This window comes from Babylonia areolata, chromosome 5 (genome assembly GCF_041734735.1).
Source record: "Babylonia areolata isolate BAREFJ2019XMU chromosome 5, ASM4173473v1, whole genome shotgun sequence".
In the NCBI taxonomy this organism is placed as follows: domain Eukaryota; kingdom Metazoa; phylum Mollusca; class Gastropoda; order Neogastropoda; family Buccinidae; genus Babylonia; species Babylonia areolata.
In genome coordinates, this window is record NC_134880.1 from 33,256,272 (window position 1) to 33,269,067 (window position 12,796).

Sequence of the window (12,796 nt, forward strand, 5' to 3'; positions counted from 1 at the left end):
CAGGCGCTGAGCGATTACGCCGCCATCCTGAGCAGCCCCGGAGTCAGTTCAGCGTCGTCCGCTACCACACTGCACCCCATGTTATTATAGTTACTGTCGCCAAGGGAGGACTCCTGTACAGCATGAACTGTGGACCGCCACACACCTCGCTGATTTGGTCTGTGTGTCGAGGTGTTGGTCACTGTTGGAGAGCTATCGCATCCTCTTCTGCCGTCTTGAATTACTGATTAAGGGAAAAGGTGTCAGGAATGTGGAGGGCAGAGGGAGAGAGAGACAGAGAGCAATGACTTAATGTTTTATTCAGCTAGTATGGAGGGGATGGGGGCAGAATAGATAAACGATAATTCAAACTGACAGGTAAATGCCAGAGGAAAACATTTGACACACTTTACTGTAGACGAACCTCAGTGTGAAAACGAAGCAAACCCGCAATCCCTATCAACCCGAAATGGAACCGAAACAAATTCAGCAGTAGCAAAAGACACCGTCATAAACTCAGGTTGTTTATACTGGTAACACAGAGCGAAAAAGGAAACTTCCATTTCAGTATTTAAAATGGCTTGTGAAGTGTATTATTTTGCGACAGACACATGGAAGTGACATTAATAGATGACTACTGTGACAAACGTATGGAAGTGACATTTTAGATGACTACTATGACAGACATATGGAGTGGCTTAAGATGGCTGCTATGACAGACATGATGGAAGTGACACTTTAGTTGACTGATACGACAAACATAATGGAAGTGACATTTTAGTTGACTATCAGTCAATCATTCAGTCATTCGAACTATCAATCAGTGAAATACATACAGTACTTTAATGAATCAGGCAGAATTCATGCCTTATCGAACAGGATAAAGCTGAATGCTTTTGTAACTAAGTTAAGCACTGATGTCAAATGCATATGTGGAGAAACTGATCTTAGCAAACACTTACTATTTGAATATCAGTGTCTAAAATGTTTTTTTTTTTTTTTTTTTAATCAAACTTCACCGAAGTTCTTGTGAATGTTTTTTTTTTGTTTTTGTTTTTTTTCCCCAATTTCAAGATGCTATTTGTTATTGGAGAAAGTTTGCTGCGTAGTCCAATAGGACATTTGTTTTAGTTGTTATAGTTGTTTGATGTTAGTGTTTCCTTCCATTTTATTTCCAGGGTTGTCTCACTATCCCCCCCCCCCCACACACACACACACACATACACACATTCTCGCATGCGTACACAGTAACCCCCCCCCCCCCCCCGCCCCCTCCACCCACTCGATTTTTTTTTCCTACCCTCGTCTAATATCACATACAGTGAAAAGACGTTATCGAAAGAACGAACGAACACACACACACACACACACACACACACACACACACACACACACACACACACACACACACACACACACACACACACACACACTTCTTCCCCCCTCCCCCTCCCATAAAGCCCCCCACCCACCCCTCATCCCTTCTTTCTCTCGTATGATATCACTTAAAGTGGGAAGAAGTTAAACTGAAGACTGCTACTACTACTTTAGTTGACTGATACGACCGACGCATGGAAGTGACACTTTAGTTGACTCTTACGACAGACATAAGGTAAGTGACACTTTAATCGACTGATATAGCAGACATAATAGAAGTGATGCATTAGTTGACTGATACAGCAGACATAATGGAAGTGACACTTTAGTTGACTGATACGACGGACATAATGGAAGTGACTGATCCGTCAGACATAATGGAAGTGACACTTTCATTGACTGATACAGAAGACATAATGTAAATGACACTTTAGTTGACTGATACAGCAGACAAAATGGAAGTGACACTTTAGTTGACTGACGGACATAATGGAAGTGATACTTTAGTTGACTGACGGACATAATGGAAGTGATACTTTAGTTGACTGATACAGCAGACAAAATGGAAATGACACTTTAGTTGACTGACGGACATAATGGAAGTGATACTTTAGTTGACTGGTACGACAGACATAATGGAAGTGACATTTTAAATGACTGATACAGCAGACAAAATGGAAGTGACATTTTAAATGACTGATAGGTGCCGCTGCCCAGTGACGCCATGCATGGTCTGTGTAGTGTGTGGGAGGTGGGGAGGGGTCCCAAAATATGAACTTGAAACAGAATAGAGAGTTGGAGAGACAGAGAGAAATCTCTTTCACACAGAGAAATCTGTTGTGACAAAAAGAAATACAAATACGAATGCAAATTGTCAGACCACAGATCCATGAAAATGGAGTTCACAAAGACAAAAGGTGTTAACACAAGGAAGTGAATACAGAGACGACCCCTGGACTACATGGACAACGATAACGATTCCAGGGCATTTGCTTATAATGAAAACGCCTTGAACATAAACATGCACATACTGGCACTAAATCTCTCACTCGCACAAGGTAACAACATGAACATCTTAACAGCACTTGGATATTTGTGAAAATTAACAGGAAAAAATTGAGAACGTAAAGAACAGTACTTTGGACAGATCACAAGAAAATGCATTTCAGTTTACGGAGTATCATCCAAAAAGGGCAATTCCAGCTTGCTAATCGTAACTGAAATGCAAAAAGTGTGAGCGCAAGTTGCACATTCTAGGTCTAAACCGCGAAAAAAACACGGTGGATACTCACACATTTAACATTGTTCAAATAAGGTTTTAGTGAAAGGGACTGATATGGTTATTGTTTCAAAATGCTTTTTTGTAATGTCGCGAAAGTGCGTGATCAACAAAAATGGTTAGTTGTAAACGACTGTTTACCCACCTAATCACATTCTTGAAAATCATAATTATCATTATCATTATGAGCATTTACGCCTAATCTTGAAAACAAGCTCTAGGCGTATACAAATAGAACACATGCGTAAATATCAGAAAGGAAAAATTGAACACAAGATATCAAACATGAAAGATTATTCATCCCCCCCACACACACACACACAACACACACGAGCACGCACGCACACAAGTCATAGCACACAATCATACAGTAAAATAGTACACGATCAAAAATACAACCATCAAAATCCTGAAACTATCAAAACTCACATACTCACTAATAGTCATTTTAGTTCATACTGGAAAGGGATTAGCTGTTGAGAATTATTCAGGAGGGGAAAAGGTTGGCCTTTAGACTGGATTTGAAAGATTGCAGCGAAGATAAGTGACGGAGAGGCTGAGGAAGTTGATTCCTAAGAATGGGAACTTGGTATGAAAAACTGTGTTGGCCATACGTTTTGGTTCGAGGAGGGGGGGTCCTAAGCATGCGGGTGTCAGAAGAAGAGCGGAGTTGGCATGAGGGTATGTAAGGACGAATGAGATTAGAAAGATACTGCGGACCAATAGCCTCGATGGACTTGAAACAAAGAGAGCCGACTTTGTAAATAATTCCTTCTTGCACTAAGAGCCAGTGCATAATGAATGCTCGACAGACGGTGCATCACTGAGTCATCATGCCTACGTTGTTGTTTTTTCACTCGCTTCTGACATGTATACATTGTACAATGCTGTATCTCTTGTATATTACTTTTTTCTGCTTTTCTTTTCTTCCTCAAGATATATGTCTTATGTATGTCTAAACCGAACAGTCGGTGTAGCCATTCTAAACTGTCGTAAATAAGCACACTACCAAATGTTATTCATATGTCTATAAGTTACATGAAATATTCTACATTTTCATGTGCCCCCACGGGGTTTCCTGAAATAAACACGTCTTGTGCTATTTGACTAAGGTTATGTTTTTAGAGCTTCATGTATATTACTCCTCCTTTTACTATCAAGAACAGACCTTCTAAAATGAACTGAGCACTACAGACTCAATTACTAATCCACACCCTACGATTTTCAAGTACTGTGTCACCGAAATTTGCAGCAACGTTTCATTTGGAAAACAAAGCATCGTCATAAATGATTCAGTTGTCCATACACCCCACTCACATCAGCAGGTGTTTTTTTTGTGTTTTTGTTTACAATACCTGCTACATAGTAGCAGCAGTTTTCTGCCCTTGATTACCTGTCCATAATTACTGGTCTCAAGTAACGTCAGTTGTGGCTCGAAGAATTCAGACAACATTGTTATAAAGGTTGGTAAAAAAACAACAACAACAACAACAACAAAAACACCCCCCCCCCCTTCCAAAAAAACCCCCCAAAAAACAACAACACAAAAACATCCCTTCTTACACAGGTGCGAAAGGGTGTGGCCTACATAAATATCGACAGTATATAATTAACTGCAAAATTTGACTCAATCATACCTCTCGAATTATAGAACCGATTGCTGAGTTGTTATGTGCACGTCTTCCCTTTCTCGCCATCAAGAACCTCTTTCTTCTACTTTGGATACTGATTGCAGAGTCGGCCTTTTATTAGGGGGGGGGGGGGGGGGGGGGGGGGGATGGCTGGCTTCAAGATATTCACTTGCGTCCTCGATAGTTCCTTTGCACTTTGGTAAGACTTTGAGAAACTGTCCCAGAAGAAGTCTTGACAGTTTCAATCACTGACGTGTGGTCTGATGGTAAGGTTGTTGTGTTTGCCGGCTACGGCACAGATGCTCAATTATACGATGCTTCCAACTGTTCCACTGATGAGTTTTCCATGAGTACCAAGGAAAAGCAAGTTAAGTGAAACACACGAAGACGCATAGCATTCTTCTGGGACTATTCGTTTTGCCAAATAGTCATCAGTATTTTCTTTGCAACTGCAAGGTCAAACATGACTCTTCTTCTTCGTTCGTGGGCTGCAACCCCCACGTTCACTCGTATGCACACGAGTGGGCTTTTACGTGTATGACCGTTTTTACCCCGCCATGCAGGCAGCCATACTCCGCTTTCGGGGGTGTGCATGCTGGGTATGTTCTTGTTTCCATAACCCACCGAACGCTGACATGGATTACAGTATCTTTAACGTGCGCATTTGATCTTCTGCTTGCATATACACACGAAGGGGGTTCAGGCACTAGCAGGTCTGCACATGTGTTGACCTGGGAGATTGTAAAAATCTCCACCCTTTACCCACCAGGCGCCGTCACTGTGATTCGAACCCGGGACCCTCAAACTGAAAGTCCAACGCTTTAACCACTCGGCTATTGCGCCCGTCGGTCAAACATGAAGCTCCTGACCCAGGTGTCTTTAACGCCCAGTGGCATCTGCATACTGTGTTGCACAGTTACACTATGACACTGACAGTATTAAGCACAGGTTGTATACGGTCAGCTGTTGATCACTCCAGCACATTGGCCAGATTCGTTCCAGTATGTGACACCCAACATGTCCACCCTGAAATGCGTTGCTTACAGGAAACTGTATCTGGTCAAAATCTACATGAAGTGGGACACTTCTCCTTGGTATATTTTCTTGATATAGTTTAAAGCCCTTTTGGGTGTATTCTGTTTCATAGTTACATTCATCCACATGCATATATCGTCTGCGTATTGCACTAGGATCACATCTTTTGATAAGTGTTTGCGTAAGTCAATCAACAAGATATCACATAGAACAGGAGCAATACCAGAACCTTGGGGTAATCCCATGTGAATAGTTTTAGGATTTGAGTACGTATTCCCGACCCGAACCTGTGTACTTTTACTCAAGAAATCTTTGATATAATCATAGAGATGTCCTGAAAGGCCAACAGATTTCAGTTTAAAGAGTGACTTTGTATGACAAACTTAATCATAGGCTTTCTTTACATTAAAAAAAAAAAAAGTTGCAAGAACGTTTTTCCTTCTAGCGAATTGTCGTTTTACACGTGTTGTAAGTTTTACCAAATTATCAATTGCAGATGCTACCTCCCTGTAACTGGGTTAATCTTATTTTTATGACAATAGTACATCAGACTTCTCAAAATTGTTCTTTCCATTATGTGGTGTTAGTGCAATTAGCCTGTAGCTGTTGTTTCCTGGTATCGTAATAGACTGTTTCCATTCCAGGAGCTGATATCGGCAGCGATCATGATCTTGTCTTGGCAACCTTCAAGCTCAAGCTGAAGTGCAAGCGTTGTCCAAGGAATCCCCGTATCCGCTTTGACCTAGAAAAGCTGAAGGACCCCGAAATCGCGGATGTGTTCCAGGCTCAAGTAGGCAGGAAGTTCGCAGCCCTCAACTTAATGGACATCGACGTAGACACCCTTTCTAACAACATCAAAGAGGTGCTAACTACAACAGCTGAACAAGTTGTGGGAAAAAAGCGGAAAAGGATCCAACCATGGGTGACAAATGAGGTCCTAGATCTGTGCGACAAGCGGCGAGAACTGAGGAAAAAGAAACACCCTAGTAATGAAGCCAGGACGAAACACCAACAGGTGAACAGAGAAGTCAGGACGAAGATGAAGGCAGCCAAAGAAAACTGGATAGAGGAGCAGTGCGAAGAAGTTGAGAAAGGCATGGAAGCAGGGAACAGCAAAAGGGCCTATAGCACCCTCAAGACCCTCACCAAGACTAGCCAGCCAAGATCAGCTGTCATCGAAGATAAGGATGGCAAGCTACTGACAGATAGCGAAGAAGTCCTGAAGAGGTGGACAGAATACTGTGACGGCCTCTACAACTACCAGCTCAATCCAGACTCATCTATATTGCAGGACAACCCACGATCCACAGACTGTGAGGAAAATCTCCAAGTATTGAAGGAGGAGGTTGAGGCTGCAATACAGAGTCTGAAGCCAGAGAAATCCCCAGGAGTGGACAACGTCCCATCTGAGCTTTTGAAGTACGGAGGAAAGGAGACCACAGAAGCACTAACAATGCTATGTCAGAAGATCTGGACAGAAAAGAAGTGGCCAACAGAATGGACCCAATCGCTGGTGATTCCTCTACCCAAGAAGGGCAACCTCAAGCAGTGTCAAAATTACAGGACTATAAGTCTAATTAGCCACCCAAGCAAAGTCATGCTCCGCATAATCCTCAACCGATTGAAATCCAAGGCTGAGGAGCTGCTATCAGAAGAACAAGCAGGCTTTAGAAAAGGGAGGAGCACTGTCGAACAAATATTCAACTGTCGAGTCCTCATTGAAAAACATCTACAACACCAAAAGGACATCTTTCACAACTTCATCGACTTCAAGAAGGCATTCGATCGGGTGTGGCACAGCGGCCTCTGGCAAGTACTGAGAGGCTTCAACATTGATGAAGGGCTCATTCAAGTCATCCAGGCCCTCTACGAACATTCCAGCAGCGCAGTGCTCCTCAACAACCAACAAGGACAGTTCTTTCGGACCACAGTCGGAGTCAGGCAAGGATGCCTATTATCCCCAATACTTTTCAACATCTTTCTGGAGAGAATTATGCAGGAGGCCCTTGAAGACCACCACACCTCCATCACCATTGGCGGTAGGCCAGTCTGCAATCTGCGATTCGCAGACGACATCGACCTCATGGGGGGCACTAACATCGAGCTCCAGGATCTAACAAACAGACTTACTACAAGAGCAAATGCTTACGGCATGGAGGTCAGCACAGAGAAGTCAAAGGTCATGGTCAACAGCACAACGAACATCAGTGCCAACATAACCATGAATGGTGAGCCCTTAGAAGAAGTGACAAGCTTCAAGTACCTGGGAGCAACCCTGTCCAAAGTCGGCACCTGCACAGCAGAAATCCGAAATAAGATTAATTCTGCAACGGCAGCGATGGCCAGACTGAACAGGGTATGGAAGAGTAACATCAGATTCCACACAAAATTCCTGCTCTACAAGTCACTGGTGGTCTCCATCCTCTTATATGGATGTGAGACATGGACACTGATGGCAGAAACAGAAAGAAGAATCCAAGCATTCGAAACCAAGTGCTTGAGGAGACTACTACACATCTCCTACAAGGAGCACAAGACCAATGACTATGTGCGGAACCTGGTCAGTAACCTTGTTGGGCCCCAAGAACCACTGCTGGCGACTGTCAAACGACGGAAGATGGCATGGTTTGGTCACGTCATACGACATAACACCCTCTCCAAAACCATCCTGCAAGGGACTGTAGAGGGAGGGCGCAGACGGGGGCGGCAGAAAAAAAGCTGGTCTGACAACGTCAAAGAATGGACCAAAATGACGATGCCAGATTTCCTCACGACAGCTGCCAACAGAACGGCGTGGCGAGCTATGACATCTTCCTCATGTCCCCCCAACGACCCCAGCGGTCAAGGGAATGAGTGAGTGAGTGATTGTGTTGGCATTAAACCATAAATCCAGCACTTTTGAAAAAGCTCAAACAATAAAACAAACTTTTCTGGTAAATGTCTCAACATCTCATTTGAGACTGTGTCAAGTCCTACAGTTTTCTTTCTAGGGATGGATACTAATGCTTCTTTAACCTTGTTGAGTGTGAGTGGAGCATTGATGTATTGACTTTTATCAGGACTTGGATCTGTATAATCACTTCCGTTCTTTTCTTCGGTTCTGTGTTTTCTTTTTTAAGACCTTCCAATGGCACAGACTCCAAGAACATTTCCACAAATGTCTTTGCCTTCTCTACATTTAACGGGAAACCTTTGTCTTCTATCTTAATAGGACAAGATGGCAAATCTATACCTTCTTTCACTTCATTAAATTTTTCCATACCTTTTTAGTATCTTTATGATCAGAAATCTCCCCATTACAGAAGGAAGACCAATATTGTCTTTTTGCCTGTGCAATGACCATGTTGCTATGATGGTTTGCCTTTTTCTTTTCAATAAGATTCTCTGGTGACTTCATGTTCAGATAAGTTATGAATTTTTATTTTTTTAAATTTTTATTTTTATTATCTACTGCTGTTTCACAGGCTGGTGTCTACCAAATATTTCCCGAATGCTTGCTTGATTTAAGTGAATTGTATTTTGGAATTGCTATGTCGGCAGCTTGTAAAATGGTGTCAGTAAAGAAGGAATATAATGTATCTATATCCGCGGTGAAATCTGTTATAGCTAGCAAGCATACCTTCGAATTTCTCCGAGTTAGCATCTTTATAGTTATAAGTTGGGACTTTGTCTTTTTGAAATTCTGAAGGTCATTGAGTTTCATTAAAAGTCATGATGATTGGTAAGGGATCACTTCCCAATGTATCTTTATATGTAGTCCATTTATTCTGGATACAACGTAGGGGATATGAAGGACAGATCTATGTCAGTGAGTGACAATATCAGGGATTCTGGTAACGCTGCCATCATTTAAAACGCTCTCAACATTTTCTACAAAGCGGTTACAAGTAACTGATACACAATCTTTGTCGCAAAAAGGTGAATGGGCGTTAAAATATCCCCCAATCAACCATTTTTCATATCATGTAACCATTCCGTATTTACTTCGTTAGGACCTCCAGGTAATACACATAGACGATACGTAGAGTAAGATGATCACTGAACTTAACACGTGCCGCGCATGAATGAAAATCTGGAGTGGTGTTAGGTGCTGGTGGAGAGCATACACTGTACTCTATTCCTTCTTGAATATATAGTGCGGCACTGATGTTTGTGGCAGTATCTGGTGCACAAGTGGATAATAATAGCCTGGCAGCTTGGATAATTAAGTGATTGTAATATAAGGGTTTGGTAGTTATTATTTGCCAAATGTTAGATGAGATGTGGTAAATTTGTCGAGATAGATCTAGCATTCCATTGCATAACCTGAATTGCATGTTTGCGAATGGGGGCATTATGGAGGAGGGTGTATGTATGGAGGGTATAAGGAAAAAGAAAGAAAGAAAAAGGAAATTCTAAATAAAAGAAAAAAATGCAATTAAAAAAAATAAAATAACAATAATACAATTTGTGATTGAGTCAACTACTTATACGACTGATCACAGTTGCAAATCGAAAATTAAACAGAAATTTTAGTCATTTTTACATCAATCTTCGTAACTGCACTTAGCGCTCAAGTTCAGCTGCTGCTTACCATGTTGATGATATGTTCCAACTGTTAGACATGCAAAGGCCAAAGCGCTGACACATCTAGCTTTTCCTTTTAGATGGCGGATTGCAGTGCCCAGAACGATGTGCTTTGGCATTTTCACTTTCCATCTGTGAAAGCATAACACGTGTTTTGCTAGGTGGGAAAAGTGATCACGTATTTCTTTTCAGAAGCAGTTTTATTTCCAGTCAGATCATGATCTGGCACAGCAAATTCAAGACACTAGAAACATAAGTTCTGGGATTATATCCGCGTTGAACGCTTGTGGGGAAACATTCAAACGACTTTAAACATGATTATTTTGATGGTAATTTAGCCATGCCATTCAGTCTGTCTGTGATTTCATTTAACAGTGACAAGCATATTAAATCTAGTAGAGTTCTTCAACTTCTTGACTATACTTTCCTCATTGCGTAAGTTAAACCAAGTGCTCCCAAACTTCTTCTTCTTTTGCGTTCCCCGTGATCATGGTCTCAGACTTGCAGTCCTATGCTGGAAATGAAGGTGGTGGTCTTGATGAGGTTTTCTTTGGTGCCCCAGAGCTTTTCTGCCAGTGTGGCTCCATAGGGCCACTGCTGCGTCCGTGCATCTTGATACAGGGGGCAGGACTGCAGGATGTGCTCCGGAGTTTGTGGGCCTGTCTTACACGGGCAGTCAGGAGTGTGTGACAGCTTCATTCGGTACATGTGGTCTCGCAGGCGGCAGTGCCCCGTGCGTAGTCGGAATATGATGGTCTGCTGGAATCGCTGCAGGTGAGGCATCTGGTCATCAGGTGGATGGCTGTGTTGTTGTTGGAATGTGTGTTTGAATTTTCGTTTGACCAGAGTTTTTGCCTCCCTGTATGAGACTGGCTGGTTTGTCTGCTCCAGTCTGCTGCCAGACTTGGCCAGTCTGTCCGCCTCATCGTTTCCTGCCAGACCACAGTGGGCAGGGATCCACTGGACAGCGATGTGTGTGTAGCGAGAGATCGCCAAGCAGGCGCTGTGTGTCTCTTTCCAACTGCTCACTGGGTGACTGCAATTAATGGATGGCTGATCTGCAGTCTGTCAGAAAGACGGCGTGTTCAGGCGGGTGTTGGTCTGCTTTGATCAGTCTGGCAGCTTCTCTCAGAGCAAACAAAAATAGTTTTAGAACTTGGGTATAAAACTGAAAATATATTTCTATGAACATTACATGTAATAGGATTCTGGCTGACTTGTTTTTATTACGAACAATCTAAAAAGAAATGTACAACATGCTTAAAAGATGCCAGTCAATTCGTCTGTACATCTTTCCAATTTTAACAGAGGTTCTCCATTAGTTCTTCTTCTTTTCGCTATTCCTTATTTGACACAATGTACAGTTGGATTCAAAAATGAACTGGACTCCGAATTTTTTTTAAAATTTTTTTTTGTACAATGTGTTTCTCACTTTTACGAAACAGTATGATGATTGTGTTGGTCTTCCTCTGTTATTTTTTTATTTATTTAATCCACAGCCCATTGTCGTGCAGAATGCACAACGCACTAGATAAGAACGCCTTTAAAACTAAAAGATGCCCCATAGAAATCGCACCAGTAATCTTCGAGTCACACTCGTACAGCGTAATACGATTGTAGCCAATTGAAACGATAGAAATTAGAACGACAGGCCTTCATTTCAGCCGCTATTGCCTTGGCAGCTGCCACGGACTTACTATTTGCCGTTCCGGAGACTATTCATGTGCAATGTATCAGAACTGTCCTTCCCGTCCATCATTTGCACCCTGGAAAATAAGTGACAATTACGTTAAAATGATACCTTCTGCGACGCGAAAGACCTTTGATTTGAATCCTGTGTGATCTTGGATGATGGTTTTGATGTTGGTCTTTCAATGAGAGGCAAAGCTGAAGATATCAGTCTAGCATACACTTGGAGTGTAAAAGGATACCCTCACCAATACAGCTTTTGTCCGCAGGCTGAGTTCCGAAAGAAGATCCAGTGCAATACTCCAAAATCCTTGAAAAAATGTGCTCTTCATCAAACAGGGAAAAGACATGGTAAATGAAAATTGAAGCCTTCATGGACTTTTTTTTTAATGATCAATTTTGATTACATATATATAATTTATATTTAACATAAGTATTAAGATGAATATATACATAAATTAAATACATAAATAGGATAAGAAAGAGTACATAATAAATCAAACATAAAAAGGTGAATAAACACATGACGACATACATAATAGTGAGAATAGGTACAGTAATTCCAGTATATAGGTCATTTGAATATATCCTCAAAAAACACCACCAACACCACACACAAAAACAATAACAACCTCCCGTCCCCCCCCCCCCCCCCCCCCCCCTAAAAAAACAAAAAACCCAAAAAAACAACAACAACCAACCAAACAAACAGTCCATTCACCCCTAAGTAAACCATTTCCATATAACATTGCACAATGCTTCCTTTCTTCACCCAACAACAAAACATTTGAAAAATGCACTGTTAATTCACACAAAAGCATCATGGAGATTTACATATGTGAGTATCTTAACTGTTAATAAACATGTCTCATATATTGTTCCCAAACAAAGGTAAATATGGTAGACATTTTGTCTTGAAACTGTGTATTTTACATGTGCATTATATTCTTCTATTTTGTATCTTGAGGTAATATAATTTTGAAATAAGTGAATATATGGTAGGCATTTATCTGATTTACATTTATATATATACATCTTCCCCAGGAGGATTATCAAATCAAGAACTTGGTCTGTAACTATATCCATATGGAAACCAAAAAGTATCGTTAAACTTTAAATTTGCACACATTGTACATTTTGTTTTCAGTAAATCTTCTAAATTTACCCAATTTTTTTTTTTTTTAGAGTGATCGCATCACCAGAAAATATGCCCAATACTGTCTTCAGCTTCTAAGCAAAA

The 12,796-nt window shown here is 41.4% G+C and overlaps 2 protein-coding genes across 2 annotated transcripts in view; both read left to right on the top strand.

Annotated features, from left to right (window-relative positions):
- Positions 1-1,172, top strand: part of LOC143282034 (tyrosine-protein phosphatase non-receptor type 2-like) — a 93,908-nt gene extending 92,736 nt beyond the window's left edge. Inside the window, exon 8 of the mRNA XM_076587458.1 lies at positions 4-1,172. Coding sequence (XP_076443573.1) covers positions 4-90 — 87 coding nt within the window. The 3' untranslated portion in view covers positions 91-1,172. The remainder of the gene's footprint in view (positions 1-3) is intronic.
- A 2,107-nt stretch (positions 1,173-3,279) lies between these two features.
- Positions 3,280-11,830, top strand: LOC143282251 (uncharacterized). Its single transcript, XM_076587850.1, has 3 exons — positions 3,280-3,316; positions 5,946-6,614; positions 11,826-11,830. Exons 1-3 carry the CDS (start codon positions 3,280-3,282, stop codon positions 11,828-11,830), a joined length of 711 nt encoding a protein of 236 aa, XP_076443965.1.
- Positions 11,831-12,796: the final 966 nt, after the last annotated feature.

Bases quoted from the DNA above. Each gene is read 5' to 3' on its own strand.
- LOC143282251 (XM_076587850.1), top strand. From the start codon at position 3,280: ATGCGGGTGTCAGAAGAAGAGCGGAGTTGGCATGAGG. The intron at 3,317-5,945 runs GTATGTAAGGAC...TTTCCATTCCAG, and splicing joins AGAGCGGAGTTGGCATGAGG to GAGCTGATATCGGCAGCGAT.